Genomic DNA, 21,979 nt, shown 5'->3' on the forward strand with positions numbered 1-21,979 from the left:
CTGATGTGCCATTTGATAACTAAACTTTGATAGCCAAGTCGCCATGCTTCCTAAAGGGGTGCTATCTTTGCTTACCTTCTTGGGTTTTGGGGCCATATCTCCCACTGAGTAAACTAAGTGCTGAAATGTACTGACTTTAAGCTTATCCTGATACCAGTGTATGATGTAATGTCCTTCCAAGGGTGTTTGTGATTTGTAGGGCGATTCTAGAGGCAGTGCAATCAAATGTGAGGGTGGGTCAATCCTGGTAATGCTATTGCGTTAGTCTTGTTTGCGTTACAGTGCTGCATAGCAATTTTCGGCTTTTGCATCAATGTCTCGCAAAGTAGGCGTAGGGAAAGTTTCCTTGCACAGCTGAAGTTTGGAGAGGCAAAGGAGGAAGAACAGCTGTGATGTCAACGTGGAGGAGTTCAGAGGGGGAGCACTTCGGTAGAGTTGCTGGTTTATGTGACCGTAAAGGACATTTGTCAACGTCTCAGTTGGGAGGTGCGATTGATAATTTCTTACCAAGAGGCGCAGATGTGTTTAATGCCAAGTATTGCGTGTTGTATTTCCCTTTACATTTTACAATTACAAATCAGGTGTATGTTAGAATTGGGTAAATATGGCATGCAGGAATAGAGTGGGTGCATTTGGCAATCAAATGCAAATAGATTTATTTGTAATGTTGTGCGGGTAGAGAGTAACAAAGAAGAATATGGAAAAAATGACTAGGTAAGTATGACCCTGTGTTACCATCAGTGAACTTGCTCAGTTCCTTGATAGCAGTGGCTGCAGCCTGAAGACTGCAGACACACCCCTAAGGCAAGAGCTTCTGCATCCCCTCTGCTCCCCCTCCCATTCCTCCTGTTGTATAGCGCAGCAACAGGCAAAACGAATGTGATTGAGAAAAAGAGTATAGATAGCTTAAGAGGGGGGAACTTAGGGCCAGTTGGTCAGAAATGTTTAAAGAGGAAAAGAACCGCGGCTTTTCACATGCAGATGTGACATTTTGGTGTTTCATGGTAATAAACCTCAGTTGCTAGTTACCGCTCGTCCTGTCCACTTCTTTGTCACATCCCCTCTGAAGTCGCGGTTCTTTTCCTCTTTAAATAGATAGCTTAGTTAGCATGGTGACGCATTGCCTTGCCTTCGGCAGGCCCATTGTATCAAAGTGCATGTAAGCTTGCAGCTGTGTGCCGATTGCTATACCCTCTGGTAAATTTTACTTTCACTGGCTCTTCTAGGTTAAAAGAAAATTTCAGAAATGAATTTGCCATATGTATTTCGTTGTTTTTCATTCAGTGTAAACTGAGAATGCTGAATCTTACTTAAGGTGTGATTTTTGCAGTGTGAAGCACTGAAGTGGGGAAAGAAAAGAAAGACTGAAGGGTTACCAAAAGGACTAACACGAGAGTTCATTGTTTGTCCTTATTTTGCTAACCCCTCATTCTTTTTTTTTTTTTTTCTTCCTGCACTTCAGTGCTTTGCACTGCAAAAATCATGCCATGAACTTTGACCAACTCGTTCACATTTCCCTACTCTTGTTGAATCCTACTCATTACTTTGTATTACATTGCTGCATTTGAAGTGGTGGAATTGCCATGTCATGGACAACTTTTGTGTTGGAGTAGGTGCGTTAGTCCAAATGATTAAGCTGGTGTTTTCCCTGGAGCCTGTTCAAGGCACTGAAATAAGAGAACTTTACTTTTCTGAATGTGAAACCGCTCCAAGGGAAAGCATTTCTTTTTGGGTGGCCCCAATGCTATTTACAATAGAAACTGCTGTACAATCTGCAGGAATTGTTTCTGTATTGCACATGCCTGTCAACTATACTGATTTGTTCGGGAGACTTCCCAAATTCTGCCTCCTGATTGTACGGGCATGGCCATTAATCTCCCATAACACTGGCTCAACCGCACTGAAAAAAAAAAAAATGAGTGTCATGCAACATAGGTGCATTGTAATTGCCATTATGTGCTAGCTAGCTAGCTGAAGTCGGGTTTAAATCCAAGCCCTTGTTCTGTAGGTATTTGCATAATGGCTGGTTGCCTTAAGTCAGTTTTCCTGCAGTGCAGAAAAGTTATGCGATGAAGCATATTGAGAATGGAAAGCAGCCACAGTCATGGGACATAGTAATACGTGTTTCTTGCACACGCGCGGATGCATTTTCCCTGCTCACACTGTGAGAACTGAGCAGCCTAATAACTTACTGGAAGCCGTTCAGAGCTGTTCGTGGTATCGTGGTCATCCTCCCCCTCCTTCCCGCTTGGCAAATCTCCCAAATTCGAGGTCCACTGGTTGGCAGGTACGATTACACAAGCATACAGAAGTGTTGTGCCACTGATCTCTTCATGACATTGCACTTTGTTGCCACGAATTGTACAGCAGAATGACCTGTGTACGTCATTCCTGTCCTATTAATACTTTTTTCTGCTTATACAACCGAACCTTATAGGTCGCACGCAGCAAGAAAATACCTTCATTATATTTGGTATGTGTTATATAAGCATGGTAATATCGCTGAGAAAAAAAATGCGTTATATTCGATAATTCATTATATCCATGTTCTTACGTTGAGGTTCAACTGCAGTTGGCTTTTTAGTTTGATACTACTGTTTTCTGCTCCTCTCAGTTTTACATTGCTTGACATTGCTTACATTGGATGCTCAATAAGTGCTTGAATTAATATTTAATAAGTCTCCTGCCATTCCTTTTTTTTTTTTCACCATTCAGATGAAGAATTTGACCTGTCTGCGCTGCGAAGCTTATACCCTGTTAATGTGACTCACGATGGAATCACTTACTCTATGAGTGTATGCGGGTCTTTGCCAGCAGACCTCTGTGGACCAGGAGCTGGTAAGTGTTACATTGTCTCATTGTCACAAGCTCAACTTGGATTACTTCCAATGTCCCAGCCTCAAGTCTTGTCTCCTTTGGTCCTACAAAAATGCTTGTGTACTGTGCATCAGGTGCATGTTAAAGAATGTCAAGTGGCCAAAATTTTTTCAGAGCCCTCCAATAGTGTCCTTCCTAGCTCTAGTGTTGCTTTGGGACGTTGCACCCCACGAATCAATTGATCAAATTTTTGCTGTGTTGCGTGTTAGTTGTTCAGGCAAACAGACATCATAGGCCTTGGCTGAGCTGCAACTGTAGCATGCCTGTCCTGCATGTATTTGGACAAGCTTGGAATTTATAAACGTTCTTCCTTTTTTTTTTTTTGTGCACGCGTTTCCACCAGGCATGTGTGCTGTGGACAACAAAACCGGCAAGGTCGTGAGCTTGGGAAAGTCCAATGGGCACATCCACTTGATGACCGATGGAGTGATGTTTTTGAAGTACAGTGACGGTGACAAGTGCCCCAGTGACCTCTTCTTATCTTCTGCGAGGCGAAGCAGCGTGATCCAATTTATGTGCGCTTCGGCCGGTCGCTCCCATCTAGGGCCACAGCTGCTGCATGTGGACAGCAGTTGCACCTACTACTTTGTGTGGTACACGGAGCGGGCGTGTCGTAGGGTGGTGAGTGTGCGCCACTTCTCGGCTCGCTTTCATAGTTATGCAGAAGGTGCATGCGGTGACGTTAAGACCGACTGAAACAATATATGGGACTGTGTGAAAAGTATAGTTTCACATAGTGTGGAGATGTCGCAGCATTTGCGGGAAATTATGTTTCAAATACGAGTGGATGTACAACGAAAGTTTAGTTAAAATGGTCTTTTTTGATGCTGACACTGAAAGCACTGCCGTTACCACTCGCCACTAGTGATGCAGAACCTAGCTAGAACATGAAGAACCAACACAACTTTTTCGCATAAACTCCGAGATTACATGCTTAAAAAAGTGCGCCATTTGGGGCTTGTCCCGCAACAATAATTGCCATCTATGAGTCATCTTTTCGACATCTTTAATCATCTTTCTTTAATGTTGTGTGCCCAGGTCAAGTATGTCGTGTGCATTGTCTGCGCGACGTGGCATTTTAGAGAGCAAAGTAGCAAGCGCAGAGTTTTCGAGAAACGAAATGCAAACAAGGCAGATGACTATTGTTGTGGGGCAAGGTAAGCCCTAAAGGGTGCAGGCTTTCTTTAATGGAGATGGTGCAGTGGTAAATCTTGGAGATGTGCTGGGATTTGCGTCACTTGCTCCAACCTCCAGGCACGGGTGTTTTCTGCCAACATGCCATTTAAAGATAGTAAATCAGAAAATCTGACAACTATAACCTTGCATCCTTGCTATGCTTGCTTGTCTAGTACATATGTACTACTCATTCATACCAATTTAGCCAGAGTGAAATTTTGTTGCAGTTTGCCTTCTACAATAAGTTTCTTTTTTGTTCATATCTTCAGAACTTCAGAAGCCTGCTTTTAGAAATAAGTGAGAACAGTTAAAACTGCAGTTCTGGCCTAGTCTAGTGCTGATGTAGGGTTCAAAACAATAATCTTCTGCAAACTTGGAATAACAAAAGGGTCTTGATGCCTAGAAAGCCTCTGGCAATAAACAGTGGATGCAGACACAAGTTTATCTAACTCTAGCACGCACACGGTTTTTTATAGCTTAGGGGCTGTAGCCACTAGTGGCAGAGCAAAATGTTGCTTAAATGTGGCGATATGCATCACATTTCAGGCAGACAAAACAAAAATCGACGAATTGTATTGTGACGAGGTTTCTTAAAATGCAAGCTTAATGTAGAGGTTGGCAAGTTTTCACAAGTTACTTGGCAGAGATTGTTGTTCAAAGCAGTGAAAGGGGAAGAAGTGTCAGCTTAGTCGTCTGCTAATTTTTGCTGTAGTACTGTGCATCTTAACCTGCACTTTGTAATGCTTAACTGCTAAGAAACGAGGTTACAAGTTCAAAGCACGCTGGTGGTGGCAGCTGTCCATCGATAGAGGAGGAATTCAACAGTGCCCTTGCTGAGTTTTCAGTGCATGTTGAACTGATATTGTTAAAATTAATCCAGAGTGCAATGCTATGGCATCTCTAAACTTGGGCCTAGCTCTGGGACAGGAAGCAGTGTCAACTCACCTTGGGACGCATGTGTTGGTTTACTTTAGTGTTTAGTGTAAGACTAGCGTTTTTCCTTAAAGCTACGTTTGGCAAACGTTTACACCATTTTAGACTTTTTGATGTACAGATGTGTCAAGACTTGCGTGCGACTCATGTTGTTAATGAGTTATACTAGTGAATTGCAATTCTACAGTACCAAAAATAAAACAATGTGAGAAAAGGTTTGATAAACCAGAAAAGAAGCAACACAAATGACTGGTGGCAGTGCTGCTTTGAAATTCCTGCACCAGTTAGCCATGATGCCCTGGAATTTGATGGCTTCTGCTCAGGCCTAGTTCACTTCTTACTGGTAAAGATGGACTCCATTGTAGAGTATTCTAAAGGAGCCAAAGACTTAACATAGCAATATTAGAGAACTTTTACCACGCCACAGCAGCCCAAATATGAGATATGTTGAAATGTTTGTAATTACATTGATGTACCAGTGCTGTAGTTTTAGCGTGAAATTCAGAAGGAAGTGGGGCCTTCATTTTCACTACTAGTAATCATTCTCTTACCATTAAACTTATAAAAACAGATTTTTGAAAATACTTTGTCATTCTACTCCAAATATTGTCTGTTCAACAGCTTTATCATGAATACATGGGCCAGGCTTTGTTGTTTGCATGTTTTACTGCATAAAGTGTAACATGTTCATGCAGCTGCACTGCGTTGTCGACGAAGGAACGGAACAGTATGACCTGTCTCCCCTTATCAAGTCGACGGGCAGGCACACAGTGTTGAATTTGGTGGACCCTGGGTACACCTACTACATCAACGTCTGCCAGCCTGTCCACGCCGTGGCACCTTACCACATGCTTTCCAATGCTGGCCTCATCAGGACCTCTAAGACGACGGGCTCAGTGGAGGTACAGTCAAACTCTTTTATTATGAAGCACTTGTGACCTCTGCGATTTCTCGTCATACAAGTTACTGCATTGCAAACATTGTGCACTGTACCGTTTACAACACAGGAAAAATACATTCCAAATAAAAAAAAAAAACTGATGTAATGTAAATTCAAACGATAGCTTGCACAAGAATTTCTGGCAAATTTTGATGCTTCGTCTGATAGAAGTTTCATGGTGCACTCTACATCTTTTGTTGTGGTGTTGGCCTGCACTCCCTGTGTGTACTGCAGTTTAGTGGCAAAAGTGGAGGGACGCATCTGCATTCATTGAAGAGGAACAAATCAGCCACCGGAAACACCGACAATCCCTCATTGTACAGTCCATTTCATTGTTCAGCCATTCATTGTAGAGGTAACCGAATACGTCAATGGGGGCTTTTGCTTCAGCTATTTGGTTCACTGTTAGCTTGCCAACTCATTTGGTGGTTTATGTTTGTGGCAGATAAACGCTCAATCACTGCATTATGAAAAAATTCACGACTAAAGAGAATGAATGGAGCTGCAAGGTCAATTTTTCCTAGATTGTGTAGAGCACGTGCACGAAGGTACACTGTTCATGCAAATTGAATTTGAAAAGCATTTGTTTCTAAGACAAATTAGACCTGTGTCTGAACTCTGGGCTAGGTTTGGTTTTACTTGGTGCTGTGCATGTGTGCGTGCATGCGTTTTGTGTGCACACACATGTGCACTATGTACAAGGTGGCCATTTTGAAATGCCGATGGTGATGTGGTAACGCAGATTTCGTCTTGCTCGATTCTAGCGCACACACAATTTTTGGACCCATTTTATCTAGAAAAAGAAAAGTGTGTGTTAGATTCGAGTAAGTACGGTTAAGGGGGGAGGCTACCCACTTAAGTTGGCATCCTTAAGTTGGTCTACGAGGGTAGCCCCTCTCCTTAATATTCCATTCGACACATTATAGCAGTGCTCTTATTCAGTGTCACACCGATAGTTCATTATTACACAGGCTAGTTCTTATGCAGGCGGCCTTCCCTTTTTGTGCTAGTAGAATTGATGGAGCAACAATGCATGATTGCTTGCTCCCATCTGTTGCCATGGCTTCTAAAATTTCGCTAGTCAGCTTGTGTTTTTTAAAATCTTGATGTTGTGAAATTGCACAGTGCAATGGTGTGGTTGAAAAGCGAAATGCCTTGTGGGAGTGTCTTCTTTATGCGGGCACGTTTATAAGTAAAACTTTTTCTTTCAGAGCTTGGGAGAAGTGTTCATGGAGCCCTTTAATGACTTCGAAGGTCATGTTACACTTCTCTACGTGAATGGATCTCAATGCGCTTACAACTCGTCGGCGTCCAACAGAGCGAGGGTGATATTCATCTGTGACCCATCAACAACTGTGGTGAGAATTTTCATATTTTATATAAGATGTGCTGTTTCATTCATTCCCTTGTTGGTTTGACCTTAACCCCTGAACTGCTGACTACGAGTAAACTCTTCATGACAAAGGTAGCTCTACCTTCTAATTTTGACACATGAATAAATTACACCGTCTTTTACTATTTTTATTTCAACAAGAGCAATAAAAGCATTATAAGCATTCCTGGTATATTTTTAGAAAAAAGGGGCAAAATAAATCGAGATTTTAAGAATTCTGCACTTTTCATCAATTTCTGAAAATTTATTTTCATGGCAGTTAGAGGGCTAAGAACTTCCTAGTCATTTCATGCTTGCAGCCAGTAACGGAGGCAGAAGTGACTATGTGTGAAAATGTACACAGTAGAAGTTGATATGACTGCTATTAAATCCAAGGTAAGTCATGGTGATGGACTCAACAGTAGCTATTTTTTGTTTCAACCAGGAGGAGCCCGTGCTGTTGGACATTGACAAGGAAAACTGCTTGTACATCTTCGAGTGGAGAACCAACCTCGTGTGCCCTGAGGTTAACAAGAAAGCTGTGCCCACCGAGAACTGTACCTTCAGCATCCCCCAGCATGGACTTAGCTTCGACCTGTCTGCACTGAAGCCCAACGCCAGCTCCATGTTTGAGGTATGTAATGGGAAGTGCTGGCACATTCCATTGCCACTGTCAACTGCCACTTTAAATGTTTGGAACAGTTATTTCGAAACACACACCAGTACTGACGTGACACTTTCGATAAAAAAGTTAAAATAGTGCGAAACACCCAGGACTGAAAGAATAGAACAGGATCTATTCTTTCAGTCCTGTGTGTTTTGTGCTGTCTTATCTTTCTAACAACGTACCAAGTGTAGCAAACACCTACCCTTCTAAACATTTCGTACTTCTCTCTCTCACTCTCTCTCCCTTTTTACTTTGTGTCAAATGAAGCTTCAAGCCTTGTAAACAAAGGGAAAAAAAATTCGAACAAGCCTCGGAGCATGCTAAATCATTTACCATAACTTGGTTCTGTTAACCGATTTTACTTTCCAATGCTCTAGAGTTGAAAGCATCATGATGTTGATACCCTGCCTAGCTCTGTTCCTGCGATTGCTGAGGCTGTCACATGTGAGGGCAGTTAGAAAAAGAAAATGCATACTGTGCTTTTTTAAACACAACATCGTAATACCTAGCCCTATTGCCACATGACTTCATCAAATTTCGCTGCATGACGTGACCTCGCTGTAGTGTCCATGGCAGCTTCATTTTTAGAGCAAAATTTAGCATTACATTAATCTGTTCCCAGACATTTACACTTGCTGTATGTCATCCTACTACATGCCAGAAGAGTGGGGTTTAGTTTCTAAAAATTTTAAAAATATATCTCAATACTCCTTTGATGTTCATGTGAACATGTTCTGTCACAGTTAAGCGCTTTCTCTTGCTCTTACATAATTTGGTTGCTTTGTGCATTCGTCTTGCTTTGGCTGTGTCTTGCACAGAATAGAGTACCGCTATTGCTTGCCATGTTCTCTCGCTTCATTTCAGTTTACATTAACCTTGCTTTGCTAAACCTGTCACCTGTGCTTCTTTCGTATAGGTGCCTGACCACGATGGCAAGGGAAAATTTATGCTGGACATCTGCGGCAAAGCGAAGCGTGCCACCTCTGACTGCGATGGCAGCTCAGTGTGCTTTGTCTCGGCTGACGAAAAGAGCAACTATGGAACGCTGAGCTCCTTCACCTACATTCAGGGGGGTCTGAAGGTTATGTATACCAATGGAAGCAGATGCAATCAAAGTGGTGAGTTGAATATCTTAAGATACATCCTCCCCAGTATCTTACTATTATACCCAAAGAAAGGCAGTAAAAAAATTGTGTAGGCAGTTCTTGCACATTGCCCTGTGTAGCAACACCGGCGATGACTTAGATGACCTTAGACGACAGTGTAAGAGAAGGTTTGCAGATTTATAGCAGACTAAGGTAATGTTCGCTGACTTCGCAAAAGAATTAGAATTTGTGATTGGCAGTCTGCTTCTAGAATCTGTGCAGGAGTATGTTTATCTGGGGCAGTTAGTCACAGGGTATCAGATCATGAGAAGGATGTCTACAGTATAAAACTGGGTTGGAGCACATGGTGGCAGGCATTATCAAGTCATGAGCGACAGCTTAGCACTATTCTTAAGAAACATACAATTACATATTGCATTCTACCAGTGCACACACACATGGGGCAGAAGCTATGAAATTAATGAAGCTTGAGAAAAAGCTAAGGACCATGCATTAAGCGATAAAATGAAAAATGGCGTGCATAAGACTAAGAGAGATGAAGGCAGTCATGTGGATCAGAAAGCGAATGGGGGTACCCAGAATTATAGGTCACCCTTTCAGGGTCAATGACGTAAATATACAATGCCGCGAACAAGTCCAAAATGGTTGATGCCGTATATTTACGGTGCCGTCTGTTCGTTTAAAAAGCGCGCCAATTTCCAAACTTTTCTGGCATGTGCTGTCACTACGCGGGAATACAGGGAATTTATTTCTTGCGCCTCCCTCTTAGTTTTCGTTGCATGCTTTGTTTGCTCCGGCACGGCTATATAGTACCGCTCGCGCATTGCTGTGGGTGGACGGGCAGGCAGCGCTTAGTTTGGGTTTTGTTCTTTAGGTGTTTTCGGCTTCTTGCACTCGCAAAACTGATAGATACAGTAAAAGCTCGTTAATTCGGACTTCTAGGGACTGTAAATTATGTCCGAATTAACCGAATGTCCGAATTATCGAGCGGACAAAAACAATAAATGCACGACTTTCATCAACATACCCTTACTGCGCAAAGTAATCGAGGATGCTCGTCTGCTTTCGCGCAGAAACCCGCGCGGATACTATTTTTGAAAGTCCTTCCAGGTGATTAGCAGCTCGCACGCTGTCTGTAGTGTCTCAACAAAATTCTTCCAACACAGCGAGTGCCTCTGTGGCTTCCTTCACAGTGCGAGGGGGCCGAGGCTGCTCCTCTCGCGGCTCCTCATCCTCCTCAGAATCTTCGCCGTGCAGCACGTCCCTGACAATTTCTTCTTCGGTAAGCGAGCCGGCTGTAACAACGCCGTCATCAATGCAGACGTAATCTGCGAGTGTCACCGCATTTGCAGAACTCCTCCGAAATCCTCGCAGTCATCTTCATTGTTGTCTAGCGACACTTCGGCCACTGCACCATCGCCAGGCTCACGCACAACGAATCCACTGTGTCTAAAACAGTTGTAGACGACGTGTGTGGGCGTGTTTTGTCAAATATAGGCAAGAATGTTGATCGTGCTCAAAAGATTCAAGTCATACTGCTTGCCGACTTCATGGCACAGGAGCATACGTTCCAGCATGCGCCTGCGGTATTTGGTTTTGACATACTGAATTACGCCTTGTTCCATCGGTTGGAGGACCGATGTTGTGTTCGGTGGCAAGAAAACAACTTCTATGTTGTCCAGACCGGTGACACTGTTATGCGCACTACAATTGTCCAGCACCATTAACACTTTGCGGTTCTTTGCAGAAAACTGTCTGTCTAACTTCTGAATCCAGCCTCGAAAAATTTCCGACGTCATCCAGGCCTTTCTATTCGCTCGGTATTCCACCGGAAGAGCAGGCATATTCTTGAAGCACCGTAGCTTTTGTGCCTTTCCAATGTCAAGCGGCAAGCGCTCTGTTCCTGTCATGTTGGCGGCTAAAAGAATGGTGACGCGTTCCTTGGATCTTTTTCCACCAATGCACAGATCTCCTTTTATGGTCAGTCTTGTCTGGCTAAGCCTTAAAGAAAAGTGATGTTTCATCAGCATTAAATATATCATTTGGATCGTTGGCGGCGATGTGTTCGAGCAGCTGAGCGTTCTTCCAGTTCTTGGCAACGTCTTCGTTAACAGCACCTCTTTCGCCGCACACAGTCTTAAAAACGATGCAATGTCGCTCTCTGAAGTGCGCACACCACCCTTCCAATGCTTTGAATGCATCGATATGCATCATCAGTGCAAACCCCCTCGGCTTGCGCCATGATGAGGGTCCACTCAATGGCAGGTTTGCATCACGCGAGTCGACCACCCACCGAAGCAAAGCCTCTTCCAACTCTGGATGAGCTGCTGTTCGCAGATGCTTTCGTGACGTCAGTGCTTCTCGCTTTAGAACGCCTGAAGAATGTGTTCATTTTTCACATACGTGCTCAAGGTACTTCTTTTCATGTTGTACTTCTTCATGGCTTCTTGTCGAGAGAGCCCATCCTTAAGGGCCTGCAAAATTTCCACCTTCGTAGCGAAGTCCTTGGCCTTGTATTTCGGCCGCTTCGCCGGCATTGCCATCGGTGGAGAATGCAGTGACACTGGCGCACAACAGAAAAGCACCAATAAAGTTCAATAACTGAGCTGCGCTAAATCCAGCGGTTCTCGGCAAAACAGTGTGCAAGGATGTAGCGCACCGACAGCAACAAAACAACAAAATGGCCCCATCGATAACGCTGACACGTGCAAAAACAAGGAAAAGCGCCCATCCAGCCACACGTCGAACCGATTGGATTAGCCAACTTTTAGCCACTTGATGTCAATGGCGATGCTGCGTTTGGGTATCACTTTTGTGCCGTGTTTGCCGTATTTTCGTTTGCGAGCCTCGGTGGCTGCTCGAAATCGTCCGAATTATCGGAGGTGGGCTGGAATCCGTCCGAATTAACGAGAGTTTTGTCCCATAGACTCCTATATATAATTGTAGGGACCAGGCGTGAAGGTCGAATTATCCTGTTTTCCAAATTAACAGAAGTCGAGTTAATGAACTTTCACTGTATCTCGTTACTAATCGCTCAAAAGGGTGTGCATATACATGAAGGATACCATTGTGCATGCGTTTCTTATACTTTTTTTTTGGACTTGCAAAAACTGATTGCATTTGGGTTGGCGATAAGATGATGATTAGCGGGAGTTTGTCGCACGTTTTGCTCTTTTGACGGCCACACAACCAGTTTTTTTTTCAGTGCACTCACCTACGCAGTTTGATGACGCTATGGACGTAAATACTAGTCTAAGAGCAGGAGCATTAGAGACTTGCGAAATATTCTCGTGTGTGCATTTCTAGGCCTTGAACTATGTGTATAACAATGCATCAAATTTTTAATTATAAGTTCTTTTTTTATTGCTATTATTCATGAATAAACAGCACTTATATACCAATGCAAAATATTTTCTCACTTTATGGTAACCCTAGAAAAGTTACGATAAATTTTTGTTTCGAAATAGGTCCTTCTGAAGAATTTAAATCTGCAATAAAAAAAATAGACCCTGGAAGGTAAATGTTGCCCATCACTCGTTGACCACTGTCCACCCCTTTGAGGGTGTACTCTGCCACTTAAAGGGGTTGATTTGGTGAAAATGTCATACTTCTTTTCTTTATTTCACGATCGTGGTTGTTTTTTTATTATTCAGAAATTCTCAAAGGTGGTAAAGTGAAGCCGAAAAAATGGCACATCCTATTACACTGCGGAGCACGCGGCTTTCTATTGATGCAACACTGCCATTTTGGAACTATCATTAGCATGACAGACAGGAGCTTTATATAGCTGCAAGAATAAGATTGGAGGAAGCAAGCAAGAAGTTGTTGCAAAATGCAAAAGTGTTGAATGTAAAATTTAAAATGGTTGTGTTGAAAAAAAAAATCAAAGGAAAGAAATTCATATGCGTGTGTGACCCCCCCTCCCTCCCTCCCTTTCCCTCTCGAGATGTCCATGCTGAGGAAATTGCTGGGGAGAATGTTGAATTGATACTGAGAAAAAGAAATGGAATTGGGCGGACCATGGCTAATACAATACAGGCACATTTAGAAGAGCTTCATACTGGGTTAGCTAGTTTGTTACATTGACATTCACTTTTTTTTTTGTTGCAAAGCATAGCCATTTGTCCTGCCTCATTCTCATGTGTCATCTTTTGTGCTGTTAAAACATGAATGACAATGTAACACAGGCACTTTCCTGCTACATTTGTGGCACCATTGCTGCTGTAGTCATTTTAACAGGGTTAGTGCGGGTCCTTAAAACCCTTGAAATTGAAAAGATCATTTTCAAGGCCTTGAAAGTCCTGGAATTTTCGGAGATCCTTGAAAATCCTTATTTCCTAAATTTTTATTTCTAATAAACTTCCAGTGATTGTATACGAGAAAATTTCAACCCTCCTGAATTCCTGCTGAGATTTTGTTAAAAAAAGAAGGGAATTCTCAGGCATTTTGAATTGTCTGGTAAAACTCGGGGGAATTTGTGCTTCAATCAGGGAAAATTGGCTGTCATTTTATTGAAAGGGAACGAAAGTCGCGATCTACTGCTGGCTCGAATAAAAGAGAGGACTCGTTATGAATTGTCTTTGATGCCGTGTCGGCTGGAGGATTTGCCTGTGTACAGTCAACAATCGATTTTCTGGACACCCGATTTTTGTGAAATGCCTGATAGCGCGGACGGCTTTGAGGCTCCACCACGCGTCCCATAGATTCGATGTATAAGAATGTCTGTAATTTCAGATGCAAGAACCCTTCGCTGTCCGATTTTCCGGAGCTTTTGCCATGACTGCAGGTCCCAAATGGCATTAATCAAAGCGATCACCGCCGTTTTGATTATCTTGCCGCCTCGAATTATCCAGCGCTCTCGCCCGCCGATTTGCTGGCAGCAGTAGCTACCACCGCGGCAACACTAGGCTTTGCTGCTTTGACGTTCGCTATTAAGGTTCTTGCCGTTTGGTGCCGTGTTTTTCATTGAAAGAATTCGCTGCTGTCAGTAATCGCACCAACTTCGCATCTGTAATCCTCGCGTATCGCTTCGAAGCTTAGAAAGCGTGGCGCGTTGCGTAATGCTGGTTCCCGAAAGGCAGCTACGCCTCAGCACAGTGATGTTACGCGGTGAAGCGTACGTGGGGTATTGCGGTGAAGCTTAACAAGCGTGGGAAGTGCAATTGTCACGGGACACAGTACATATTCCATAAATATACACGCATGTATAATTATGGCCCTGCATGTGGTCCTTCAAAATACACACACAGGACCTAGAAAGTCCTTAAAAACCCTTGAATTTTTGTCATATACACCAGCATGAACCCTGTTTTAATGTTAGATTCTGTGACATTATGCTTTATATTAAAGGGACACTAAAGCAAAACAATAAATCAGTTTAGACTAATAAAGCATTGTTTGAGAACTCTGCAGGCAGCCATTTCAAAATAATAGTTTGATTATTAGATGGCAAAATGGAAATCAATATATCAGTATTTCAATTGCGCGCCGAAACCCCGACGCCGGTACGACAGTGTGACGTTAGGGATTCCAAAGTATTGTTTCGCATTTGGGCCGCGTTGGCAGAGTAAAGGTTCCTGAAACTTGCCATGTTTAATATTTGGTTCCTTTAGAACACACTGTAGTCAATCTGTACCGCTATATATAATTAGTAGGCCCTAGAAGATGCCATCAAAATCCATGAAGTCGCAGCGACCAGGTGCGAGAGCCTCAAGGAGGCGTTGCCACCCGTGTTTCATTGTTGCGTTTTTTCTGGCTTACCAAGCGTCTTATCGTGGTAAGAGTGGTGTTTTTGGTGTCGTAGAAAGGTAATTTACTGATGCAAAAAAAATGATTTTTCTCTTTAGTGTCCCTTTAAGTACAGATAGGTGTGTTTTTTAGTCGTTTGTATGTAGTGGCCTTGAACTGTAAAAATATTTGGTTCTTCACTTGTGCTTTCAAGACACTGTAGCAGTGGCGGTGAACATTCAGGCTGACATGCCTGTCTACATTTACGAAACATTCCTTTTCTTCTTTTCTTTTTCTGTAACCTTTTACTGGGGTACTCTGAGACTTTCATTCCTTTTTCTTTTTTTCAGAAGCGGCGACTTACTCTGCTGCAGTGAACTTTCAGTGTGATGAGAATGCTGGCATTGGCACACCCGTTTTGGAACATGTAAGAAGGAAATTTTAAATTTACTGCCATTTCTGACTGGTTTGCAGACTTAACGGCAGTGCATCATTAGGAGTAGTTTCATTTCATGGTTTACAATGTTGTTCGTAAGCATTTATCCTTTGCAAGAACAAAAGAATGCATTTTTCACTGTGTGTGTGTACTTGACACACATCTGTCAGCAGCATGTTAATGAACCACAGGTGTTCCAAATTAATGAATAGTCTTTCAAGGTGATGTTCCTCATAGCCCACTGTGCAGATTTGGGATATTAAACCCTATACTTTTTAAAAGCTCATACTCTACATCAGTTGGATTTCCGGCAACGTGAGGTGTGTAGGTGTGTAGATGAGTACAATCAGCTGTTCATGGGACACAAGTTCCATCATAAATGTTAATTTCTGTTCTGTTAAGTCATAGCACTTGTAATTTAATTGATCACTGTGGATCTCAAAGCTACAGACTGAAGCTTTGAATTCCTGTCTGTCCCCAGGCTTTGCAGGTATTCAGCTGTGTTGCAGATCCTGTGCCCTGTAAGGCTTCGTGGCTAACTCTACATACATGGTTTAGATGGAAAGCAACACGTGATGCTGCAAGGATGTTGGTGGTTATTTTTGTAACCTCCCCTTTCTTTTTCTCCTAAATGCAGAGACATGCTTGCTATTCAACTTTTGTCTGGAAAACAAACTTGGTGTGCGTGCCAGACCACAGGCAGTGTGTGCTAACATCCGGTAATTACACGTACGACTTTGGACTTCTGGCCTCTGTGAGCCATGTGAAAAACGTGACCGACAAAGAGGGAAACATGTAAGTGTTCCTGCTGTTCGTGTGCCAGTGGATCTCAAGCTTTTATCCATCACAATACCTTTGACCTGGCCGGGAGCCATTTTGTAGAGCAATTATTTTCTGCATCTTTTTTCTTTTTTAACATGAGAAGCAATGGAAAAAGGCTAACCCTTAATCCAATGAAGACTAGCTAATCCTTAACAACCCAAGTTGTTTGTGCAGGCGCCAGGATTCTGACGAGTTTATAGATCTGTGTGGTTATACTTTTCATCTGTAGTTATAGTGTTGTATATATGTTTTCACATGAAATAATAATAAACATACTATTACCCAACCTGGAGGATAACAATGAATGGAAGCCGAAGACTAGGCCACAGGCAGTAAAACAAAAAATTAGTTTTAATGAAACTAACAGCGGCGTGGATTGAAGATCAAACATGGCTATGTGAAATTTTTATTTGAAATTAAGAGGGTAGGAGAAGTTATTGGCAAGAAATGCGAAGAATAGATGGCGTGTCTATTGAGGTAACAGTGGGTGTCAAAGGAAGGGAAGTAGTTGTAGTGGCCGAGGACCAAATGTTGTGATAAATTTTTTAATACTTGTGGGCATAAGGATATGTTTGCTAAGCACAGGAATTTGACATTGCCTTATGATGCTTGCACTTGCAGTTAACACTCTGTGAAAAGTGTGGGTTATGGGCTGAGGTCAAAGATTGGCAGTACTGTATTTACTTGCATAATGATCGCACCGCTAAATTTTGTCGTCAAAATTCGATTCTTTTTTTCTTTCCCATGTAATGATCGCACCCTGAATTTGTCGAAGCTATTCGTGTGCCAAGTCTAGCTAATGATGATCGTGCTAACCATATGTCAAATGCTATGCGGACGTCTCTTAGACATACAAAGTGGTCTGCACGCACCCAACATTCTTAATCAGATGCCCCATTTCATTGCTTTCATCACTTTCCGCACTTCCATGAAAAATAAATACAACCATACTTGCCTCGGCTTTATTATTTGTAGGCTCCATAATGGGGTTTTGGTCAACAACAACATAAAGGGCGCCTTTCAATTCTTGTCTGCACTCATGGGCACGATACAAATCGTGAGCGGCAATGATAGCGGCCATGTTTACACCGATACGTTAGAAGTGTACCTTGTTCATACGCCGACTCTTGTAACGCAGCTAAGGTATTCGCCCACTCTTAGCAGAAACGTGGTGTATTAGGATAGCAGTGAAGATAAATGTCGCAGTTTCCACAGTATGCCCGTCATGTGTTTGTTACTGGCAGCTAAGTGCGCCCATCTGTTTCTGTCCCCTCAAAGTGGACATGGCTGCTTTACTGTTGTAACCTTGCCGATATGAATGATATGATTCATTAATGATACGGAGGAAACTTGTTTCAATGCACGTAATGTACTCACGAGAAGAAAAATAATTGCGTTCGGTGCGTTGGGCTTGCTCTGCTGGCTGCCATTTTTGTTTTGGTGTCCCGCACTGACAGTGGCAGCCGCCTGCTTGTCATCCCGCAGCAAATGCAGGATGAAAAAAAGAAAATGTTTCTTTTCGTGGGAAATTTAACCCGCGTAATGATTGCACCCCTAAATTTTCGTCGATTTTTCTTTGTAACAAAAAGTGCGTTCATTGTGCAAGTAAATACGGTAATATGTTCGCACTCTCCGAACTGGAGGGGATGAGGTGACAACAAACCCACCCTGCGTGCATTTACGGATGGTTCGACTGCTGATTGGCGATAAGGTCCATGCCAGATCGACCGTAGGCCAGAGGCATTAGACGTTAGGCAAGGTAAAAGCACACGCTCAATTTAATAAAATTTTATCAGGCCAGAAACATGATGAAAAAAAATACGCAAACTAAAAGCAAATGTTGCGAAGCCTCACGGAAGGCGTGCTGGTCACGCCCAACACCAACTCTGACGTGATGCGTGACACAAAGTCCACCACGTGGGAATTTCTAACACTCGCAAAATCAAAAAAGTATGCGGCGCAAATGAAAAATACATGCGAAAATAAACACGGTAAACACAACACTAAGAGAACATACAAAAACGAACATGCGATGAATATATAAATGAAAGATGAAACGCGATTAAAAAAAAAAAGTCTGGCGGAAAGTTCAGAGAGCAGGTTGGAACACGAGGCTTATCTGTGGTGCGCTCGCTAAGATCCCGATCTGAAGAGCCGTCGGGCTGCTGGTACCTCGCTGCCGAAGATCTTGATGGACTTGCACCGTCTGTCAATCTACCGGCGAAGACTTTGGCCTGGGGGTTTCAGCCTGCCGACCACATCTTCAGCTGTCTCTTGGCGCACGACCAGCCTGCTCCATCTTCCAAACTATTCTGCCCATTCGGCGACCCACATGACCAATCGGTCTGATGAGATCAGGAACAATGGGGAGCTTTCCTCCCGATTGCCGTGTAAGTGGCTGCAGCGGCAATGGCGGCCATCTCGAGATAGGTGCAGGCACATACTTTGTGATAGCTGAAAGTGCAGCTGCCAAAGTGAAGTGAAAGTAGACAGAAGCTAAGTTGTTGCAAATGCCTTGCTTGGCGTTTACTTGCTGATTATATGGACAACGGTGCTACTCTTGGCCAGCTTTTGTGTGCCCTTTTGAACTCCCTCAAGGACCCCTGGGATCCATAGCTACATAGTTTGAGAACCATTGTTGTGTATGCTGTGAAGAACATGTGTATTGCATGCCAAGTTATGCTTTGCTTGACATATCTAATGGAACATGTCAAACCAAAGTTCTAACGAACCTTAAGGAGTCTTGCATAGATGCGTGAGAATGGCTTTGCTCTTGATTCCAGATATTGGCTCAATGTATGCAGCGACATGAGTGCAGACCACCAGAATGTTCAGTCTTGTCCAAGCACTGCAGCAGTCTGCATGCGTAAAAAGGACCGTGGTGGACATGACTTCACCATTGGAAAAGCACAATCGCTTAAACTATCTTCTCCTGGTAAGTTGAGACTTGGCACTGTTTTGCTCTGAAGATACTTGACTGGCTTTCTTCATTGAAATCTAAACTGATGCTGTGTACCTTACCTCACAGGCAAGCTAAAGTGTTGCGTAATGTGCCACTTCATGGAAAGTTAATGTGTTGTGCTGTGGTGTACACTCACTTGGTCTACAATCACTTGATCTACACAGCCAAGTGACCGTAAGGATGTAACCTACACAGTACTTAAGTGCCGATGCACTGCTGTCTTGCTTCTGTTCACAGGATTTGGACAGGTCCATATGATGTACGGCGGAGGGGATCCATATGTCTGCCACAATCGCACCTCTCAACACCCATCAACGCTGATTCTGCATCAGTGTATGACCGGTGCCAGTAGCACGGGAGTGTTGGAATTTGTGCGTGGCCCTACGCCAGAAGAGTGCCTGTTTGTCTTCAGATGGGAGTCAAGAACAGCCTGTCCTACTGTAGAGTAAGTACCACCTGGTCATGTTGATTGTGCGTCCATGTGTTACCCAGGAGGTGATGTGACCACACTTGTACACGTCAAAAAGAAAAAAAGAAATAGTTATTGATTATAATCGCAATTGATCAGTGACCAATTACTGCTCCTTGAAACTAATCGAGCAATTACTGAGATGTGATTACTTTTACATGACTTTCTTCCCAACATTTATATTAACATTTCGCAAATGCAGTAAATAAAATTAGTTGGCCTGGCTGTATTTGTGCGTCTACTGCAGCCTTTGACTACTGCATTTCAAAAATTTTCATCTATCTTCTTCATTCGTTTATTATTATTTATTTTTTTGTGACTACATCACAGTGACATCAAAAACTCGCTAGATTTGCGTGTTCTATTGAAGGGTGGTGTTGTAACTTGCGCATTTTGCACAAGATTGTGATTACTCAATGCCATGATGCTTCCATCGAGGTCCTCTCTGAAGCATAGCATTTCATTGTTGCTGGGACTAGGGGAAGGCACTCTTAGTAGTACATAAAGGTGTAAAACTGAAATTTTCCATAGGTGATTTTCTGGCATTGATGTTCAAAGTGGCCATCGCTATTGAGCCACGAAAGCACTGGTTCAACTCACTGGCCAACATCTGGTTGAGCTCCTGCTAGCATCCTTCACTCACTAGCCATTTAGGCTTAGACGAGAGAGTGTAAGGGAAGTGAGAAAACGCTCACGTTCCTTAAAAGGTGGCCAAGTGTGTAATGTACTTAAATATATAACTGCACATTATTCAGCCCCAAAAACGCTGTTCATGTGTTGGCAAATTTAAGTGCACAGGTCATGTATCGGACAGATGAGAACAAGCACATTTAATGGCCAAGAACTTTTGTTTATTTTGGAGAATGGAAGTATTCAAGCTATTAAACGGAAGGCTTAGGGGTGAGGATCGACGTTAAATATCTCGGCAACCTTTGGTTTGCAGATGAAATTGTCCTGTTCCAACACTGGGGACAAATTGCTACAAATGATTGAGGGTCTTAAAAGGTGGTGTTGAAGATTAATATGCAGAACACAAAGAAAATGCTCAATAGCCGGGCAAGGGAACAAGAATTAAAGATCGACAGTCAGGCTTTAGAGTCTGTGAAGGAGTACATTTACCTATGCCAATTACTCACAGGGGACCCTGATGATGATGATCATCAGCCTATTTTATGTCCACTGCAGGACGAAGGCCTCGCCCTGCGATCTCCAGTTACCCGTCTTGCGCCAACAGATTCCAACTAGCACCTGTAAATTTCCTAATTTTGTCACGCTACCTAGTCTTCTGCTGTCCCCTGCTGAGCTTCCCTTCTCTTGGTACCCATTCTGTCACCCTAATGGTCCAATGGTTATCTAATCTGTGCATTACATGACCTGCCCAATGCAATTTCTTCTCTTAATGTCAATTAGAATATCATCTATACCTGTTTTCTCTGATCCAAACCACCCTCTTTCTGCCTGTTAAAGTTATGCCTAGCATTCTTCGTTCCATCACTCTTTGCACGGTCCTTAACTTGTTAGCTTTCTTGTCAGTCTCCATGATCATAAGAAAATTTACAGAAGAATAACAATGTGTTGGAGTGCATATGGCTGACATTGCCAGATTCTGACTGGGAGCTTACCACTATCATTGAAAAGAAAGGTGTAGAATCACTGCATTCTAATGATAACATATAAGAAACGTGGAGGTTGACTAAGAAGCTTCAGAACAAGTTAAGGACTGTGCAAAGAGCGATGGAATGAAGAATGTTAGGTGTAATGTTAAAAGATTGAAAGAGCGATGTGGATCAGAGAGCAAACGAGGGGATAGCAGATATTCTAATTGACATTAAGAGAAAAAAATTGAGTTAGGCAGGCCATGTGATGGGGTGTAGGATAGATAACTGGTAGACTACTATGGCTACAGGATGAGTGCCAAGAAAAGCATAGTTGAGAATTGCAGAAAACTAGGCGGGGTGATGAAATTAGTAAATGTGCAGGTGCAAGTTGGAATCGGTTGGTGCAGGACAGAGGCAATTTGATATTACAGGGAGAGGCCTTTGTCCTGCAGTGGACATAAAATAGGCTGATTATGATAACACCAGAGAATTCGTAGACTGCACTGATTAAACAAATAAATTAAGAGCACCTTTTACTGCCTATAAAGGCCGCTTAAAAGCGCTTTTAAGAGAGGTGCGCAAATATACATGCTGGTCATGTTCAGGTGATTGAGGTGCAGCTGTAGGTCGCTGATTGTGGGAAGGAGATAACTCTCATACAAGTTTACATCCCTGCGGATAATATCAATTGCAGACCTGGCTAATGTTGTTCCCCGCAGAATTCAAGTGTTCAATGCTGCGTCACCTATTGCAGGTTGCTTCGTCAATGATGTCGCTTTCTACACATAAATGGTTACTCAAAAAAAGTAATTGAATTGCAGTGAGTGTTACCGAGTAAAACAAACGGATTGATGAATTACAGAACTAAAACTGATGTAATTGCTTGCAACTAAT

At 42.8% G+C, this 21,979-nt stretch overlaps 1 protein-coding gene across 1 annotated transcript in view; it reads left to right on the top strand.

Moving 5' to 3' along the window:
• The window catches only part of Lerp (lysosomal enzyme receptor protein), a 94,093-nt gene that overhangs the window by 62,138 nt on the left and 9,976 nt on the right, over window positions 1-21,979 (top strand). Inside the window, exons 26-35 of the mRNA XM_075696481.1 lie at window positions 2,716-2,838; window positions 3,221-3,498; window positions 5,682-5,888; window positions 7,138-7,284; window positions 7,744-7,932; window positions 8,882-9,083; window positions 15,149-15,225; window positions 15,872-16,029; window positions 18,840-18,991; window positions 19,256-19,463. Coding sequence (XP_075552596.1) covers window positions 2,716-2,838; window positions 3,221-3,498; window positions 5,682-5,888; window positions 7,138-7,284; window positions 7,744-7,932; window positions 8,882-9,083; window positions 15,149-15,225; window positions 15,872-16,029; window positions 18,840-18,991; window positions 19,256-19,463 — 1,741 coding nt within the window. The remainder of the gene's footprint in view (window positions 1-2,715; window positions 2,839-3,220; window positions 3,499-5,681; window positions 5,889-7,137; window positions 7,285-7,743; window positions 7,933-8,881; window positions 9,084-15,148; window positions 15,226-15,871; window positions 16,030-18,839; window positions 18,992-19,255; window positions 19,464-21,979) is intronic.

This window comes from Dermacentor variabilis, chromosome 6 (genome assembly GCF_050947875.1).
Source record: "Dermacentor variabilis isolate Ectoservices chromosome 6, ASM5094787v1, whole genome shotgun sequence".
NCBI classification, from domain to species: domain Eukaryota; kingdom Metazoa; phylum Arthropoda; class Arachnida; order Ixodida; family Ixodidae; genus Dermacentor; species Dermacentor variabilis.